At 43.3% G+C, this 16,415-nt stretch overlaps 1 protein-coding gene across 7 annotated transcripts in view; it reads left to right on the top strand.

Moving 5' to 3' along the window:
• Positions 1–16,415, top strand: part of Dtnb (dystrobrevin beta) — a 200,107-nt gene that overhangs the window by 117,274 nt on the left and 66,418 nt on the right. For 6 of the 7 annotated variants that reach the window (XM_013119858.3, XM_013119859.3, XM_021232444.2 and 3 more), the window contains one exon: positions 12,343–12,417. The exons of the other annotated variant lie outside the window; for it this stretch is intronic. In XM_013119858.3, coding sequence (XP_012975312.1) covers positions 12,343–12,417 — 75 coding nt within the window. The remainder of the gene's footprint in view (positions 1–12,342; positions 12,418–16,415) is intronic. 7 annotated transcript variants of the gene reach the window in all.

Here is a 16,415-nt window from a genome sequence, read left to right as displayed (position 1 = left end):
TGAGGTGGTTATCTGGCCTCCACATACACACACATTCATGCACACACATGTGCACCTGCATAAACACAAGCATACATACATATACACACAAAAGCTTAAGTAAAACTTCCAAAATAAAATAAGAGGAACAACCCCTACAAAATGCAGTCTTTCCCGAGCAGTGTTTCCAACTGCAGTCTTTCCCGAGCAGTATTTCCAAAGAGTAACTTGACTGCAAACCTCAGGTCAGATTTCTAACTGAGGTAGTCACTGGGGCAAAACCAAGAGGGAAAGGACTGGTGACTCCTCAAGTTAACCATCTTTAAAGGAAAAACACATTGTAAAATTCCTTCCTCTCTGCTCTCTGCCAAGCCCTTCAGCTTCCTGTGAGTCTGTTCATGTATTTTCCATTAATGGGGCCAGAGAAATGAAGACCTTGAGTATAGTACTGCTGCTGTGTGAACTCCATTTTGGGCCCTGTTACACCAAAATAAGTTTTAAGTCTGAAGTCAGGTGTTACATGTCATCCAGCTTTGTTCTTTTAGAATGTGGTTTTAGCTTTTCCATGTCCCTTGCATTTCCATTGGAATCAGCTCATTGGGTTCTGCATAAAAGCACAGATATTTCATTGATAAGAGATGCATTCCATCCATAGGTCAGTATGGGAAGGTTTTTACCTTAAAATTTTGAATTTTCCAACTCATGGGTAAGAGGCATCTTTCTGTTTACTTAAATGGTTTTTTAATTACTATGGTATGTTTTATAGTTGTAAGAATGTAAGTCTTACACTTTGGTTAAATTTACCATGGGTATTTTATTATTTTAGTGCTATTTAAATGAATGTTTTCTAAATTTCATTTTCAGATTGCTTGCTGTTAAGATTTAGAAATATAATTGACATTTTGTTCATTGATCTTGTGTCCTGCAGCTGTGCTGAGCTGGGTTCTAATGGCCCTTTGTGTGAGTTCTCAAGGGTTCTCTACATGTGAGATCATGTCATCTGAAAACAGAGTAGTTTCACGTCTTCATAATCTGGATCTCTTATTTCGTTTTCTTATTTCATTGTATGGTGCAGCTGTGTGTTTTTGTTTGTTCTTGTTTTTTAAGAGTGGTTCTCTCTGTGTATCCCAGGCTGATGTCAAACTCACTATCCTCCTGCCACAGCCTCCTGGGTGCTGGAATTATAGTTGTGGGGATGACACACCATTATCATCCTGAAATTAGAGCAACTGTTGTTACTTCAGGAGACCCTGGAAAGATCAGACCTTTACGTTGAGTAGGAGAGGAACGGTGGCATCAGGCCCTACCTGAGATCCAAGCCACTCACTCCATCTTGTTTCATGTAATCCAGCCCCAGCTGCACTTATTTTTGGAGATGCTAGAGTATGCTGGGGTAGAGCTTTTCAGGATGCAGTTTCCTCAAAGTCACAGATGCTTTGGTAACTAATTTCCGCAAATTCTTGTTCACCTGAACGTGTGTGGATTTTTTTTTCTTTGGTCTTTGATCACCTACCTGTTTGGGGTAGATAGATGTTTCTCCAGGAAAAGTCTCACAACACAGGTGTGACTTCAACCAGCCACAGGAATGGTTTAGCGGGCATATGTGGACAATTGTGTTTGGCTTATATGCAGAGTATTGCAGCTTCCGGGGGGTTCAGGTATTCTCTGAAAGTTTTATTTAGTCATCATGACTTCTGCTCTGGAATTTTTGCTCTCTTAGATAGCCTGTCTGACACCCTTCTTTAGTCGTCTGTCTAGACATCTGTCTCATTAAAGTTCAGTTCTGGTGAACCTTTCACTAGTTGGCCCTTTGGGGTTTCAGCTAAGAAGTTATTTGAAGTTGGTTAGAATGTTAAGTAGAATAGTAAGAATTTCAGATAGGAAAGAAAGGTATTATTTCACAGATCTGTTGTGGTTGCCGTTTTTGTTTGAGGCAGGGTCTCTTGTAGCCCAAGGTGGCCTTTAAAACCTCTGTATAGTCGAGGATGACCTTGAACTAGGACATGTTCCATCCTGCCTAGCTGAACTGATAGTGCTTGAGGTTCTACCATGCTCCAGTCAGGGTTTTAAGCGTGAATAAGATAAATAGAAAAGAGAAACAAGCCCTGCCCTCACAAGATGGCGCAGTGGGTAAAGCTGCTAGCTTCCAAGGCTAACGACCTGAATCTAATCCCTGGGGTCCACAAGGTGGAAGGTGAGAATCAGCCCTCAAGTTATACCGTGACCTCATGCATGTGCCATGGAAGAGCAGGTACACACACTAAGGCCACACAAGTAAATATAACAAGGTTTAAAAACTACTGAGTAAATCATTTGTAAATAAAAAGCAGTTGGTAAACAAAACATTAGTTACATACAGTCACAAACTACAATGAGTACTAAAAAAGAAAACAACTGGATATTAGAGAATACAGCAGGAACTTCTCACTTAAATCTTGCAGTTAGGAAGGGTCGTCAGGTTTTTTAAAGAGCAGCAGAGCATATTACCCACCTGAAGGCTTCAGTGGAGTAGGGGTGGAGTGTCTTACTGGAATAAGAGTGGAGTTAGGGACACATCCCAGAGGCAGCCAGCCCTTCCACACAGCCCAGTTGGCCAAGCCCCAAGAGGGTCACTGTCCAAAGTTACTCTAGTCTCATCGTTTGCTTAGTTCCCAGATTGGGAAAGAGCAGGCACAAAGCACAGGGTGGCCCTCCACCAGCAGGCCCCAGAGGCGGCAGATGTAGCTGGCACGGGACAGGCAGCACTGTGGAAGTTTAGAAATGGATCCCGTCCCCAACACTACCGTTTTCCACTCTCCCTCGTTCCCTTGTGATGCGCTTGTGTTTTGAATCTACGATGTTGAGGGATTTTTTTTAGGTTTTTTGTTTTGATTTTGCCCTCTCTCTTTCTCCTTCTTACCCTCCCTCTCTCCCTCCTCCCCCCCCTGTGTGTGTGTGTGTGTGTGTGTGTGTTGGGTTTTTGTTTGTTTGTTTTGAGACAGTGTTTCTCTGTGTAGTCCTGACTGTCTGGAATTTGCTTTGTAGACCAGGTTGACCTCAAACTCATGAGATCTGCCCCCCTCTACTTGCCAAGTGCTGGAATTAAAGATGCGTACCATCATCACCCGGCCAAGTAAGAGTATTTCTGTCTCAATAATCTGTTGCCCTTTTCCCTCCTGAAATTTTTTATTTATTCTTGTTCATACTCTGTTTATATTCTTTACTGTGCCCCCTCTTGTATACTATTAGAGCCTGTGTCCTTGAAAGATGCTAGCCACTGGCATTATATCTTGCTGTATTGTGATGTATAGACTCGCACACGCGCGCGCGCGCGCGCGTGTGTGTGTGTGTGTGTGTGTGTGTGTGTGTGTTTTGTTTTGTTTTGTCTGGGGGTAGGGTGTATTTTGGCTGGCCTGGAATTCTCTATATAGCTCCAGTTGACCTGGAACTGGTACTAATTTTCCTGGCTCTGCCTCCTGAATGGTGGTATTACAGGTAAGAGTCTCACCATGCTGGACTACATTTTCTTAAACAGGAAAGTTAGTATTACAACAGATACGGTGGCATACATTTTTAATCCCAGCACTTGGGAGACATGGGCAGGTGGAGTTCAAGGGCTATCTGGTTTAAATAGTAAGTTCCAGGACAGCCAAATCTTCATAGTGAGACCCTGTCTCAAGGGGAAAAATCTGATATTTCTATAAAGTAATAACAAATTTCTTCCTAAGTTTAATAAAGAGAGAAGAAGAGATTCATCATACAAAGGTTTTTAAAGTAGAATGGTGTGTTTCTGTGTTGGTGATCTGTACTACTTTCTCAGAATAAATGATTTTGGATGTGCTGGCCACTCATGCAATGCCAGCACTGAGGAGGCTGAAGAAAAATGATTTCTAATAGTTTAAGCCAGCATAGGCTTCAGAGTGAAACTCTGTCTCAAAAATTAATTCCATACATGTAAAAGGAGTTATTAATTGATCTACATAATAAAAGTTCAGAGTCAGATATAGAGGGAAATGCTGAGAGATCAGAGAGAGGGAGCAAGCCGCAGTCACTCTTTACCTCCTAAGTGTCTCAGCAGAGAAAAGAGCAACTTCCTGTTTCTCCCTGCTTATATCCTGTTTCTGCCTACCTACATAACTTCCTGTCTCTGTCTGTACAGACCTCCAGACCTCTATGGTTAGCTAGTGGCAAGCTCTGTTCTCTTACCCCCAGACAGTCTTTATTTTTGCAAGAAAGATATCAACACACTCTCACACACTCTCTCTCACACACACACACACACACACAGACAGAGAGAGAGAGAATAATGTATAGTTTTTAAAAAATTAAGAATTAATATTCTAAACTATCTCCTTCCTGAAAAAAACTCATTAAATAAGATCTTTATCACAAATGGTTATGTTGAACTACTAGAAATAGCAATTGAGGCACATTTACTCATTGATTGATTAACAGATTAATTACAGTCTGTTGAGATCAGAAGTTGATTTAGAAATTATACATCTCTTCTGTGGGTTAATCAGTATTAATGACTGTTAAAATGTACTTCCTGGAAGTCAGAGAAACCTCAAATAAGTTGCACGATGCTTTTGCTACACAATAGTACTACTGAGAATATTTTTTTTCAAGATTCATTTATTCTTAATGTGCTTGGGTATTTTGCCTGCATGTTTGTCTGTGTGAGGTGCCAGATCTCCTAGAACTGGAGTTGCAGACAGTTGTGAGCTTCCGTGTGAGTGCTGGGAATAGAACTTGGATCCTCTTGAAGAACAGCGAGTGCTCATAATAACTGAGCCATTTCTCCAGTCCCTAATATTTTTAGCCTTATGAGTTTCAAAAGGGTGCTTTAGTTTGTTGCTGTTTTGCTTTGCTTTGGTATGGTTTGGTTTTAGTGTTTTGAGATAGGCTGTCCTGGAACTTACTGTAACCCAGGCTAACATTAGATTCACAACATTCCTCCATCGTTACCCATCCTCCTACACAACATTCAGCCTCTCAAATGCTGAGATTAAAGGTGTGAACCACCATGTCTTGCTTTGTTTATTATTAAATGTCTTTGCTTTAGCAGATCATCATAGCACCTATTAGAGTAATAGGAGGTAGTTTATAGCTTGTGTAGAGACAGAGAACAAAACCTTACACTATTCAAAGAAGAAAAGATGAGCCACACTTATGTAACTATTGCCTACAGACATAGCATTCTGTGAGAAAATAATAGTCCTAACAATGAGAAGAACTTTAGGCTCTGCCTGTCTTAATATTTCAACAGAGCAATAGAATTCTCTTTGCCATCATGATAAGCTGGTTTTCTTCCTTGACAATATACTATTTCCATTTGTGAAATAAAGGAATAGGCTTACAAATTTTCTTGGATAGTGACTAAGTGGAAAGAAACAAATCTTGGGCAGGGCTTGTGCTGAGGACTCAGTGGGTAAAGTGCTTGTCATGCAAGCCTAAAGACCTGAGTTTGGATCACCTTTCATACTGACAGGAGCAAACAGACCAGAAAATCTACTAAGATGCCCAAGTGCACAGCGACAGCTGGCTGCCCAGCTGAAGAGTTTAATGTCTATAACTAAAAACTGCTGGGAAGGGGGCAAATCCACACACAAACATCGCAAAAACCAAGGCAGGGCTACGGAACCTACAGAAGGGTTCCGTCTAAAGGTCCTGGGGAAAAGGGCAGCCCTGACAGAATGGGGCTGTCACTCTGCTTCAGAGTCAGCTTTAGGCTTTTGTTCTTTTGTTTGCTGCAGGCAGCATCAAGAACATACTTTGCTTCTACAACCGTGATGCTCTACCCTCACATCCTTGCATGGGGAGCCCCATCTAGACAGTTATAGCTTGTATCTGAGCTAATTCAGAGGGCCAAAGCGTGGGCAGGAGAGCTGGTTCAGCAGTGAAGAGTTCCTAGCGCTGAGATGGCTGTTCATAGTCCTTTATAACTCCAGTTCCAGGGGATTTGGTGTCCTCTTCTGGCCTCCATGGGCACTGCATGCAGGTGGTGCATATATGCAATGATGTTCATGTGTCATTGTTACATCTTCATTGGTTTTAAAGTCAGCAATCTGGCAGATAATTGACTCACTAAATTTCCTTTGCTGTTATACTGAGACTAGGAACCTACATGAGCTTTGAAATTATTAGATTTTTAAGTCATTCTAAATGAATTAGAGGTGCAGAGGTGCTTTTTTGAAGGAAATAAGTTATTCTGTGTTATGAAGTTTTCTTTGTGGCAGAGTGGAAGCCCAGCTGGGAATGGTGGCACACACTTGTAATCCCAACCCTCTAGAGGTTGAGCTGCCAGGATATGGAGTTCTAAGCCAGTCTGGGCTGCATCATAAGACCCGGTTTAAACAAACAAACAAACAAAAACAGAAAACAAACAATCAAAAATATGGCGTGTGGATGGGCACTTACAATGCCATGTTGTAATGATGTCATGGAGAGCCCTACTCTGGGGCCACCATCATTGTTGCTCCTGTGAAGAGTGTCTAAGAACTATGAGCTAATGTTTTGTTTCTGAGGTGTCTGTGTATCTGAGTGTTTATATGTACAAGTGCCTACGGAGGCAAGAAGGGGACATTGGATCTCCTGGACATGGAGTTACAGGCAGTTGTGAGCTGCCTGATATAGGTGTTGGGAACTGAACCCCAGTCCTTTGTAAGAGCCGCAAGCACCCTTGGTTGCTAAGTTCTTTCTCCAGCCCCACATGATTGGTTTTCACTTAGCCAGTAAAAAAAAAAAAAAAAAAAAAAAAACAGCTTACATGAACATTTTGCTAAGTACAACAACCAAAGGCAGCAGAGGCACCAAGCCACCAGGACTGAGATAGCAAGAGCCATGCTGCCGTGGTTCGAAACCCTGATCATCTCACAGTTTGGCTTTGTAACCTCAAGAACATCATAGCTCCAGCCAGGCATAGTGGCTCATGCTCTTAATCCCAGCACTTGGGAGGCAGAGGCAGGTGAATCTTTGTGAGTTGGAAGCCAGCCTGGTCTACGCAGAGTTTCAGGACATGAAGAGAGACCTGTTCTCAAAATAGATAAATAAGTAAATGAAGCATTCCAGCTCTGTATGCCTCCATTTTTTAAATGTAAGACTTAAATGTAAATCCCTGAAAAATACCCCCACTGAGACTGGTACATGTTTAACACTCAGTAAGAACTGCTGTTGTTGTTAAAGGCACACTTCACTGCTGTCTCTGTCACTGAGTCATAGATTAGATTAATTAGAGGGGGAAAATGGCAGACCAATTAAGTACAGCAGAAGATGCAGTTTTGATACAAGGATGGGGAAATCCTGCTCCAGCTGCAAATGTGTCTACCAAACATAACATTCACCAAGAGTTTGACTAAAACTAAATTCACACATTCTCTGCTCTCTGCACTGTTGTGTGTTCTCAACATGGTGTTGACTCGCAACCAACAAATACTTTCTGAGTTCTATGCTTGGCACTTGAAAGATAATGATAAAAATACCACACAAATTTCCTAACAGTATAGGAGTGGAGATAACCCAGAATTAGCCATGATGTTTTCTCTAGTTCCTTTTAAGGGATAGTAGGGATGTTGGGAGGGTGTGAAACGTTGGACATGTTCTAACTATCGCACAGTTCTTCTGCTGCAAGTGTCAAAGTTCTACACAGATGCAGATAGATGCACTCAGCTGAGGACAGGGCTTGAGCATCATACCTTATGGAAAGCTTCCCCGTAGTTTCTGTGCACAAGCCTGAAAGGGGTGGGGGGAGGAATAGTCAGCAAGTGTTGTTATCCTTTTAAGACAAGATCCATGTATTCCAGGCTGAGTCTGACCCAAACTTCTAAGTGCTGGGTTTACAAATTTGCATCACCATGGCCGCTGCTTATGTGTTTGCTTGTGTGTTTGTTTCAGACCTTTGCTGGGGATGAAACCCAGGTCATATGCATCCTGGGTAAGCATTTCTTCCAGCTGAGCTGCTCTCATAGCCCTGTTTGAGTTTTTGTTTTGTTTTTATCTTTTGAGACAGGATTTTACTCTCGCTCAGGCTGGCTTTAAAGTTAATGGAATGTATGCTAGCTTCAAACTTGTAATCCTCCTGTCTCAGCCTCCCTAGTACTGGAGAGACAGGCATAAACCACCACATCCAGGTTACACTGTCTCTTAAAACCCTGCTATAGCTGGGCAAGGTAGCCATATTTGTAAGTTGAATATATGTGTGTGTGCTGTGTGCGTGACTGTGCATGTATGTGTGTGTGCTGTGGGCATGGCTGTGCATATGTGTGTGTGTGCTGTGGGCATGGCTGTGCCAGTCAGATTCCCTACAACTGGAGTTGTGGATGGTTGTGTGCTGTCATGTCAGTCCTCTGCAAGAACAAGTACTCTCACCCACTGAGCCGTCTCTCCAGCCCCTGACTACTGTGAATTTACAGCTAGCCTGAGCTACATGAGACTCTATCTCAAAAGATAAACAAAATCCACCAGATTAAAGCAATAAATAATGATGATGATGATGATGATAATCAATCCTCACTACTTATTAGAGGCCGGCTGTGGTACTGCACACCTGAAATCCATTCTCTTGGTGGTGATCCCAGTCAAATGACCTTCTGGAGACTTGCAAGTGCCAGTTACATTGGTCAGTAAAGCCACCTTGTCTCTTCAGTACTTGCTAAAAAGGATGGACTTGAGGGCAGTGTATGAGAAGTTTCTAGAATATGATGTAATCATGAGTGTCTGGCTTTGCAGATTAGAGAAGAGGCTTCTCTATGTGTGAAAAGGTAATAAACAGTTATCAAACCAAACAGAATGCTAGAGATCATGACATTTTGTCACCTGTGCCCATGTTCAGGAAATTAATTTTTTCTGCTGTATTTATTTCCTCTGAGAGTGTCAACAAGAAAATGGATGCAGTGGTCTCTTTAATATTGAGGTAAAGCAGATAACTACATTACCTCTGAAAGTAACATGAAATGTCATTATTTCGGAAGTGGATCACTAGTACTACTCCACCAAGAAGCAAACTTGCTCTGTCCATGACCAGCACGTGTCTGGTGCCCTTAGAGTGTGAACAGCCGCTTCTCTGACATGGTTCCTCCATAGGAATTATCTCCTTGTTTCAAGCAGGACAATTGATTTAAAAGACCCAGAGGCAGACATATAAATTTAGGACTAAAAGTAAGCTAATCTGTCCATTCTCTGCCATCATTAGTCAACCTAAAGCAATTAATTAATTGATTATAACTCCATATAGCCATTAGCATTAACAGTCATGAAGGTTTAGATGTTCATCTGGAAACAGGAAAGTAGATGAATAGCTTAGAACTGAAGTCAAGCCTGGGCAGGCATGTTTCTGTTATCAAGCAGAGTCCAAGCCAAGCACTGTGACTCGGGCCTTTTTTTTTTTTTCTCAATATATGTTTTTATTTAAATTAGAAACATGCATGCTTCACATGTCAATCCCAGCTCCCTCTCCCACCCCTCCTCCCTTGTCCCTATACCAGCTCCCCAGCTCCCCAGCCAATCCCCACATCATTCCCCAGGGAGGGTGAGGCCCTCCTTGGGGGGATCTCCAGAGTCTGTCATTTCATCCAGGGCAGGACCTAGGCCCTTCCCCATGTGTCCAGGCTGAGAGAGAATCCCTCCATGTGGAATGGGCTCCCAAAGTTCATTTGTTCGCCATGGTGAACACTGATCTACTACTCAAGCCCTCAGAGATTTCTGAGGCCTCCTCACTGACACTACATTCAAGGAGTCTGGATCAGTCCCCTGTTGGCCTCTCAGGCGTCAGTCTGGGGTAAAAGAGCTCCCCTTTGTCCAGTGAGCTGTCTTTGTGGGCTTCACCAGCATGGTCTTGACCCCTTTGCTCATCAGTCCTCCATCTCTGTCACTGGGTTCCAGGGGTTCTGTTCAGTGTTTAGCTGTGGGTATCAGTCACTGGATGAAGGTTCTAGGCTAGCATATAAGGTAGTCATCAACCTTATCATTATGGAGGGGCTATTAATGTAGACTCTCCACTATTGCTTAGTTTGCCAGTTGTGTTATCCTTGTAGATCTTTGGAAATCTCACTAGTGTCAGTTCTTTCCTCAAATCTATAAAAGACTCGGGCCTTTTATTACAGCCCTTGGACAGGTATAGCAGAGGCTAACCTGGGTTATCCCCCGAGACCCTGCTTTAAAAAAAAAAATTCAGAGGCCTGGCTGACCCAAATCTGTTCCTTGCATTCACTTTTCCATTTTGGATTCCCCCCCTCCCAATTGAATGGGAAATCATTTTTTTAAAGGCTTCCTACTCTGAAATAGAATTAGTTTAAGGAAAGTATGGAGGTGCATAGGTAGGTGGCAAGATAAATCTCTTTTCCTCTGGGCCCTCTGGCTCTCCCTGAACTAACTCCCCAGAGCCTTTGCATGAATGCACTGGGCAACCTGCAAAACAGTACAGTAGCAGTGCTGATGTAGCATCTTCAGAACATTTAGTGCACACCACTGTCTCTCTCAGAGGCAAGGAGGACTCAGCAGCTACATGAGCGTCTCTTACCGGGGCTTGGACAACTTTGTCAGTGGCTACACCCTGAAGACAATGACGCCCCTCCCCCCAGTAGCCTCTAACTGCCAGGAGTATCTCAGAAGGGAATGGAGTCTCATGAGCGTGAGTCCTTCTCCCATCCATGAGAAAATGCTGGCAGGCCCAATTCTGCGCCAGTCTTGTTCAGGGAACCCCAGCTGCAGTGAGTGAGCCAGCCACATCATGTCCAGAACACTGTTTCACAGCCCCATCCCCGTCCACTGGCTCTCAGACTCACCTGCTCTCTCTTCTGTGATGTTCCTGGAACCTTGGATGGGTGATACACATGTCCATTCAGGGGCCAGCACCAGTCACTCGCTCTCACTGCTTTGAGCTAGGGGTTTTTCCATTAACTGCTGCCCATTGCCAAAAGAAGCTTCCCTGAGAAAGGCTGAGTGAGGGAAGGGCTGGCCTGGAAGGCAGCTGACAGTATGTTCACTTCGCAAAGCAACAATAATAGGTTTGCCACATGACCTATGATCTCCCTCGCCATGGGCTCTGGACCAGGTTCATAATTCCAGGCATGACCAGAGTCTTATTTTTTATTTAGTATTTAAGAATCAAATACTGCAGGAGGGCTGGGGAAGAGGGGAGGGAGAAGGAGCTGGGATTGACATGTGAAACAAACTTGTTTCTAACTTAAATAAAAAAGTGGGGGGGATCAAATACTTTGGAGTCAGGTGTGGTGGCATACATCTATCGTCCTAGCACTTAGGAGGTAGGGGCAGGAGATCGGGAGGAGTTCAAAGTCATCCTAGGCAGCCTAGCAAATTTGATGCCATCCTGGGCTTCAAGACACCCTGTGTAAAAAAAAAAAAAAAAAGGAAGAACGAAAGAAATGTTTTATAAAACATTTGCAAATTGAATGTTACAGAACAATGAGCTGTAACTGAGTCTACAGAAAGTAGCATGTGGACATTATGACCTGTCCTTAAAACAGACAAACATGAATACTAGAAAGGTGGCTCAGTGGGTAAAAGAAGCATGTGCGCATGCACACAATTTTTAAAGGTGGAGAAAAAAAACAGATTAAAGTTAATTAAAAGTAAGAAAGTGGTGCAAGTTGGCAGGGTGACATATGGCTGCCACTCAGGCTGCCGAGGTAGAAGGATTTCCATTCTGAGGCCAGCCTGAGCTCCATGATGAGTCTCTTATCTCATAAAAGCAAATACACACATCAGGATGGGATTACAGCTGGGGGTAAAGCACTTGCCTAGGGTATTCAAGGCTCTGGATTCAGTTCACAGTCCCACCACCAAAAGAATGGGTACAATAAGCAAGTGGGTGGATTTGTATTCTTTTATATGAAAACTATGTATAGCAGAGGCAAACAGTTCTGTTCCCAAATAGACTTTTTTCCCTTTAGTATGTGTTGGGAGGTGAGACAGTCCACTAACTGTGGCCCGTGCTGGCCTTAAAAAATCCAGGATATGCCGGGCGTTGGTGGCGCATGCCTTTCAGCACTCGGGAGGCAGAGACAGGTGGATCACTGTGAGTTCGAGACCGGCCTGGTCTACCGAGCGAGTTCCAGGACAGGCTCCAAAACAATACAGAGAAACCCTGTCTCGAAAAAAAAAAAATCCAGGATATGCCAATCAATACACCCTTCTCCAAAGCAATGTCTTTATAATCTGTTGCCTCCCCGGTTTGCCATAGCCCTGGTGCTGTGGCCTTTGAGTGAGAACCTGTCTTGTTGAATTTATTTAGGCTTGAAGAATCTATTTCTAAACCCAAGTCCATCAGGCCCCGCACGTATCAGGAGCCATAGCTGGTCCTTTGTACTCTTTTGCTACCTTCAGCCCTGATAATTATTAATGCAATGGAAATATCTTTTCTTTCAGTCCTCCTCGACCTCTGAATATGAATGACACCGTGGTTAGCCACATGTCCTCTGGAGTGCCCACTCCCACCAAGAGGTAGGTATGTCTTGTACCTCGAAGCTGGGGACAGACTTCTGGCACTGATATCATTGCCCTTTCAGAAACGAGGCTTGGGCAGAGTGTCCCACTGAGCAGGAAGACTGGTGTTCTTAACCCCGCTCATAGTCCTTAATATCATTTTCTGCTCTCCTCCTCCCCTCCCCTCTGACTCATCGTGCAGCTGTTGGCATTCAGCTCTGAGGTGTACACGTGGAATCCCACTGTGGCCAGCAGCAAAGCTGTGTCAGACTGCATTGGGCATGTTTGAGATTTACTAACACTAAGCACAATTCACTAGTCGTAAGTTTCAACTGTTTTGTATTTGACTTTTTAATATCAAAGATCACGTCTGCATCTGATTACGTCTATAAATTGGATTATTCTCTCATAAAGCATTCTAAGTCATTCTGTGCATAGTTCATAAGCATTTAAGTTGAAAGGCCCAGGTCCTCCAGACTTAGTTATGAAAGAATTTGCTTTAGGGTCTCTCAAGGGAGAAAACTCTGTAAACTCCTGTCTCCTTTTTGTTTAATTTTCTCTTGTTCAGAATCCTCATAGGCAGACTTAAAAGTGCTATACTGAGTGACATACTTTCTATTTGATCTAAGCTTTTCCATGACCAGAGCAATACAGAAACTCCCTCATGGGCACAGCCATTAAAGAATTCTTTCAACAGTCATCACTTGAAAAGGAGGCAAAAAAAAAAAAAAAAAAAAGCACAGACATCTCACTTCACCCAGCATGACATCCCATCCTCCCTGGGGGGGGGGGACGAGAACCACTTTGTGCCATATGTGCTAAGCGCTTTGGATTAATGCAGCTATAGAAATGGGATCTTCCCTGTAATAATTTGACTCAGTATATGATCCTGAAGGCAGCCATGGTTGTTCCCAATGGCTAAAACTCCCAGAGCAGCATTTCTCAAACCCACAGAAGAGAAGAATCCCCTGGGGCACTTGTTAAAAATACACATTTCTGGGACCATGTCAGACTCAATGGATCAGAATCTCCGAGAATAGGATTGGGAGAGGCTGTGTGTTTAACAAGTTCTTCAGGCGATCTTTGTCATCAGACCAGTTTGGGGAGAACCTTAGCAGGAGGCAGAGGAGCTAGCAGCAGTGCTACCCTAGAAAGAGGACTTAAAGGCTGAGGAAATCAGTGACCTGGTGACAGCTCTGTCTGTGTGGAGACCCAGGACCTGGCCCAGGTAAGAGCACTTCTAGCAGGGAAACATGGGAAATGGCCGTGTGGCTAAGCACAGTCAAGTAGGACGTGATGCGGGGTGCTAGGGCAGAGTCTTTTGAGTCAGTGCCACCTGAGTTTGGTCCAGCTCTCTCTTAACTTTAGACACATTTAAGTTCTGTAGCCTGTGGTGTAGATGATGACATTTGCCTTGTGGGGCTTACTGCCTTTATTACTTTAGAGGTAACTGGAGTAAGAAACCTAGTGAGAAAGACAGAATAGGTTACAGATGATGTCCCCAAGGACCCAGTGCAGCTGACTGCCTGTCCTCAACTTTCACATATATATATAAAGCCATAACATTTAAACCTTGCACTCCCCATTGAGGATGATCTCACTTCACAATTAGAAGACAGGGCAGGTTATAGGAAGGAAGAATTCAGCTTGAGAATTTATGTTAACTTTAGTAACATCGCCTGTTGAGTAGGGGTTTGCTTCATCTGAGTTAGTTTTGCTCCCCTCCATCACCATAGTACATGAGGGCTCAAAGTGCTACGGAGTACCGGGATAAGATGCAAGGTGTGCAGTGCCCCGGGGTGAGTGTAGCTGCAAAAGGCCACCAGAAAGAGAAAAGAGTGACAGAAGGCACGCTGGACGCACAGTAACCACAGCCCCTTTCACAGACAAACCTTAGCCTTGCTGTGTTTATACCCAAGTCCCAGCTGCCAGTGTCAGCCCTAAAATTATGACTGCCATTTTTTAGAGCTGGTTCAGACAGCAGAATATAGTCCAGATTAAGGCTTAGAAAGCCAGCATTTCAGCTGGCACCTTGGCCTGTGTGAAATTAGTCCTAGAGCAGATATCCAGTGTATCCATGGCAACCAATGGGGCTATGCAGCATGGAGAAGCAGAGCTCAAGAGCAGCTGCCCTACCCTGACATTGTACCGCTGGGATCCTGGGGGATTTCATGTGTGTCCAGCAGGACATTGTGAGATGTCACATGGATAGTAATAGTTCACACGGGTTATGTTTTGTGGCTCCAGTAACCCAGGAGTCTAAATTGCAGGTAGCATGCTTGCTTCCTCCAGGCTCAGCACTTTTTATTCCTACTCTTGAGTGTAGTCAGACCTGTATTTCCAATCTGTGAAAGTCAAGTACCCAGTATGTTTTCCCTGCATGGCGTCTGGTGCTACTGAGGCAGGGATTCTCAAAGGATGGCGCTACTCTCCAGAAATAAGCACGTTCTACAAGAACAAAGATCAGACCAGATCAGACAAGAAATGTGTACTGTAATAAAAAAAATATTTAAATAGGAAGACTTTGAGGCTGGAGAGATGGCTAAGCAGTTAAGAGCACTGGCTACTTTTACAGACATCCTGAGTTCAATTCCCAGCAATCACATTGTAGCTCACAACCATCTATACAGGATCTGATGCCCTCTTCTGTAATGCAGGCATACATGTATACAGAACACTTGTATATAAAAATAAATAAATAAATATTTTAAAGAATAGAACATTTGAAGCAGTTTGGATTTTTTTAATTAATTTACTTGAGATAAAATTTCATATATCCCAGGCTGGCCTTGATCTGCCTTTTGAGTGCCAGCACTGCCACCTTATTTTGTGAACCTGGAGAGCAAAGCTGTGCCAGGCAGGGACTCTCCCAGCTGAACTACAGCCTCATCCTCTATGTTCTCTAATAGGCATTGCATGTATGAATGGTTTTGGCTAGAGTTGTCAAAAATAATGCTGTATTAGCCAAAAATAAAAGATGCAGATGACTTTCTAAATGGAAAAGATTAATACAAATTATATTCCTGGAAGGTTCTACTCAGAGAATTTACTCTTTGTAATATCCCCAAAGATATGCTTAGTGGTTAAACATGCTTACTATGAAGTCATGAGGACCAGAGCTTGGATCATTCACCCATTACAAGTCAGGAGCCCTGCACACACCTGTAACTTGAACACTGAGGACTGGAGACAGAAGGCTCACTACAGCTTCCTGTTCTAGGCTAACTAGGAAACCTGAACTCCATGTTCAGGGAAGAGACCACACCTCAAAGGAACGGGAACAGAAGGATAGAGGAGAACTCCTGGTGCGCTCTTCTGGCCTTTGACCAAGAGAACACACGCGCACACACTGGCTCTGTCTGTCTGTCTGTCTGTCTGTCTGTCTGTCTGTCTGTCTGTAGACAGGGCTCCTCTGAGTAGCCCTGGCTGTCCTGGAACTAGCTCTGTAGACCAGGCTGGCCTTGAGCTCACAGAGATCCGCCCGCCTCTGTCTCCCAGGTTCTGGGATTAAAGGGGTGAACCACCACCACCCAGTCACACTTGCTCTTATATGCGCACAAGACACATGTACACTTACACACACACAGGCATACAATGAATAAGCTTTTTAAAAAAACTATGGCTATTTCAATAGCTAAAAAGAAATTGTGTCTTTTGTCTTCAACCAGTTTCCTTCATTTTATTTTCTTTGTATTCATCAGATTTACACACTTTAAAACAATTTGAAAACTTAAAAATATATCCAAGAAGTTTGATTCCCTTCTACACTGTCTATTTTCCTCCCTTTGTGCCCCAGCCTTCCTTCTCCTTATGGTAAAGTTTTAGCGTTAATTATTTGAGGCTATTCTGGTGCTTACAGTTCTATGGAAATTTTATGTAACTGTACAGTAACAAAGACCATCAATATGAAACCTTTTGTTTTGTACATTTGGTCAATATACGAGTTGCAACTTCTTATGGTTCCAGGATTTTATTGCTTATTTCTCTTTTTGAAACAGGTCTCACGCTGTAGTACT

This window comes from Mesocricetus auratus, unplaced genomic scaffold, assembly GCF_017639785.1.
Source record: "Mesocricetus auratus isolate SY011 unplaced genomic scaffold, BCM_Maur_2.0 Super-Scaffold_100024, whole genome shotgun sequence".
NCBI lineage: Eukaryota > Metazoa > Chordata > Mammalia > Rodentia > Cricetidae > Mesocricetus > Mesocricetus auratus.
Note: the sequence above shows the minus strand (reverse complement) of the source record. Positions and strands in the feature narration are given on the sequence as shown.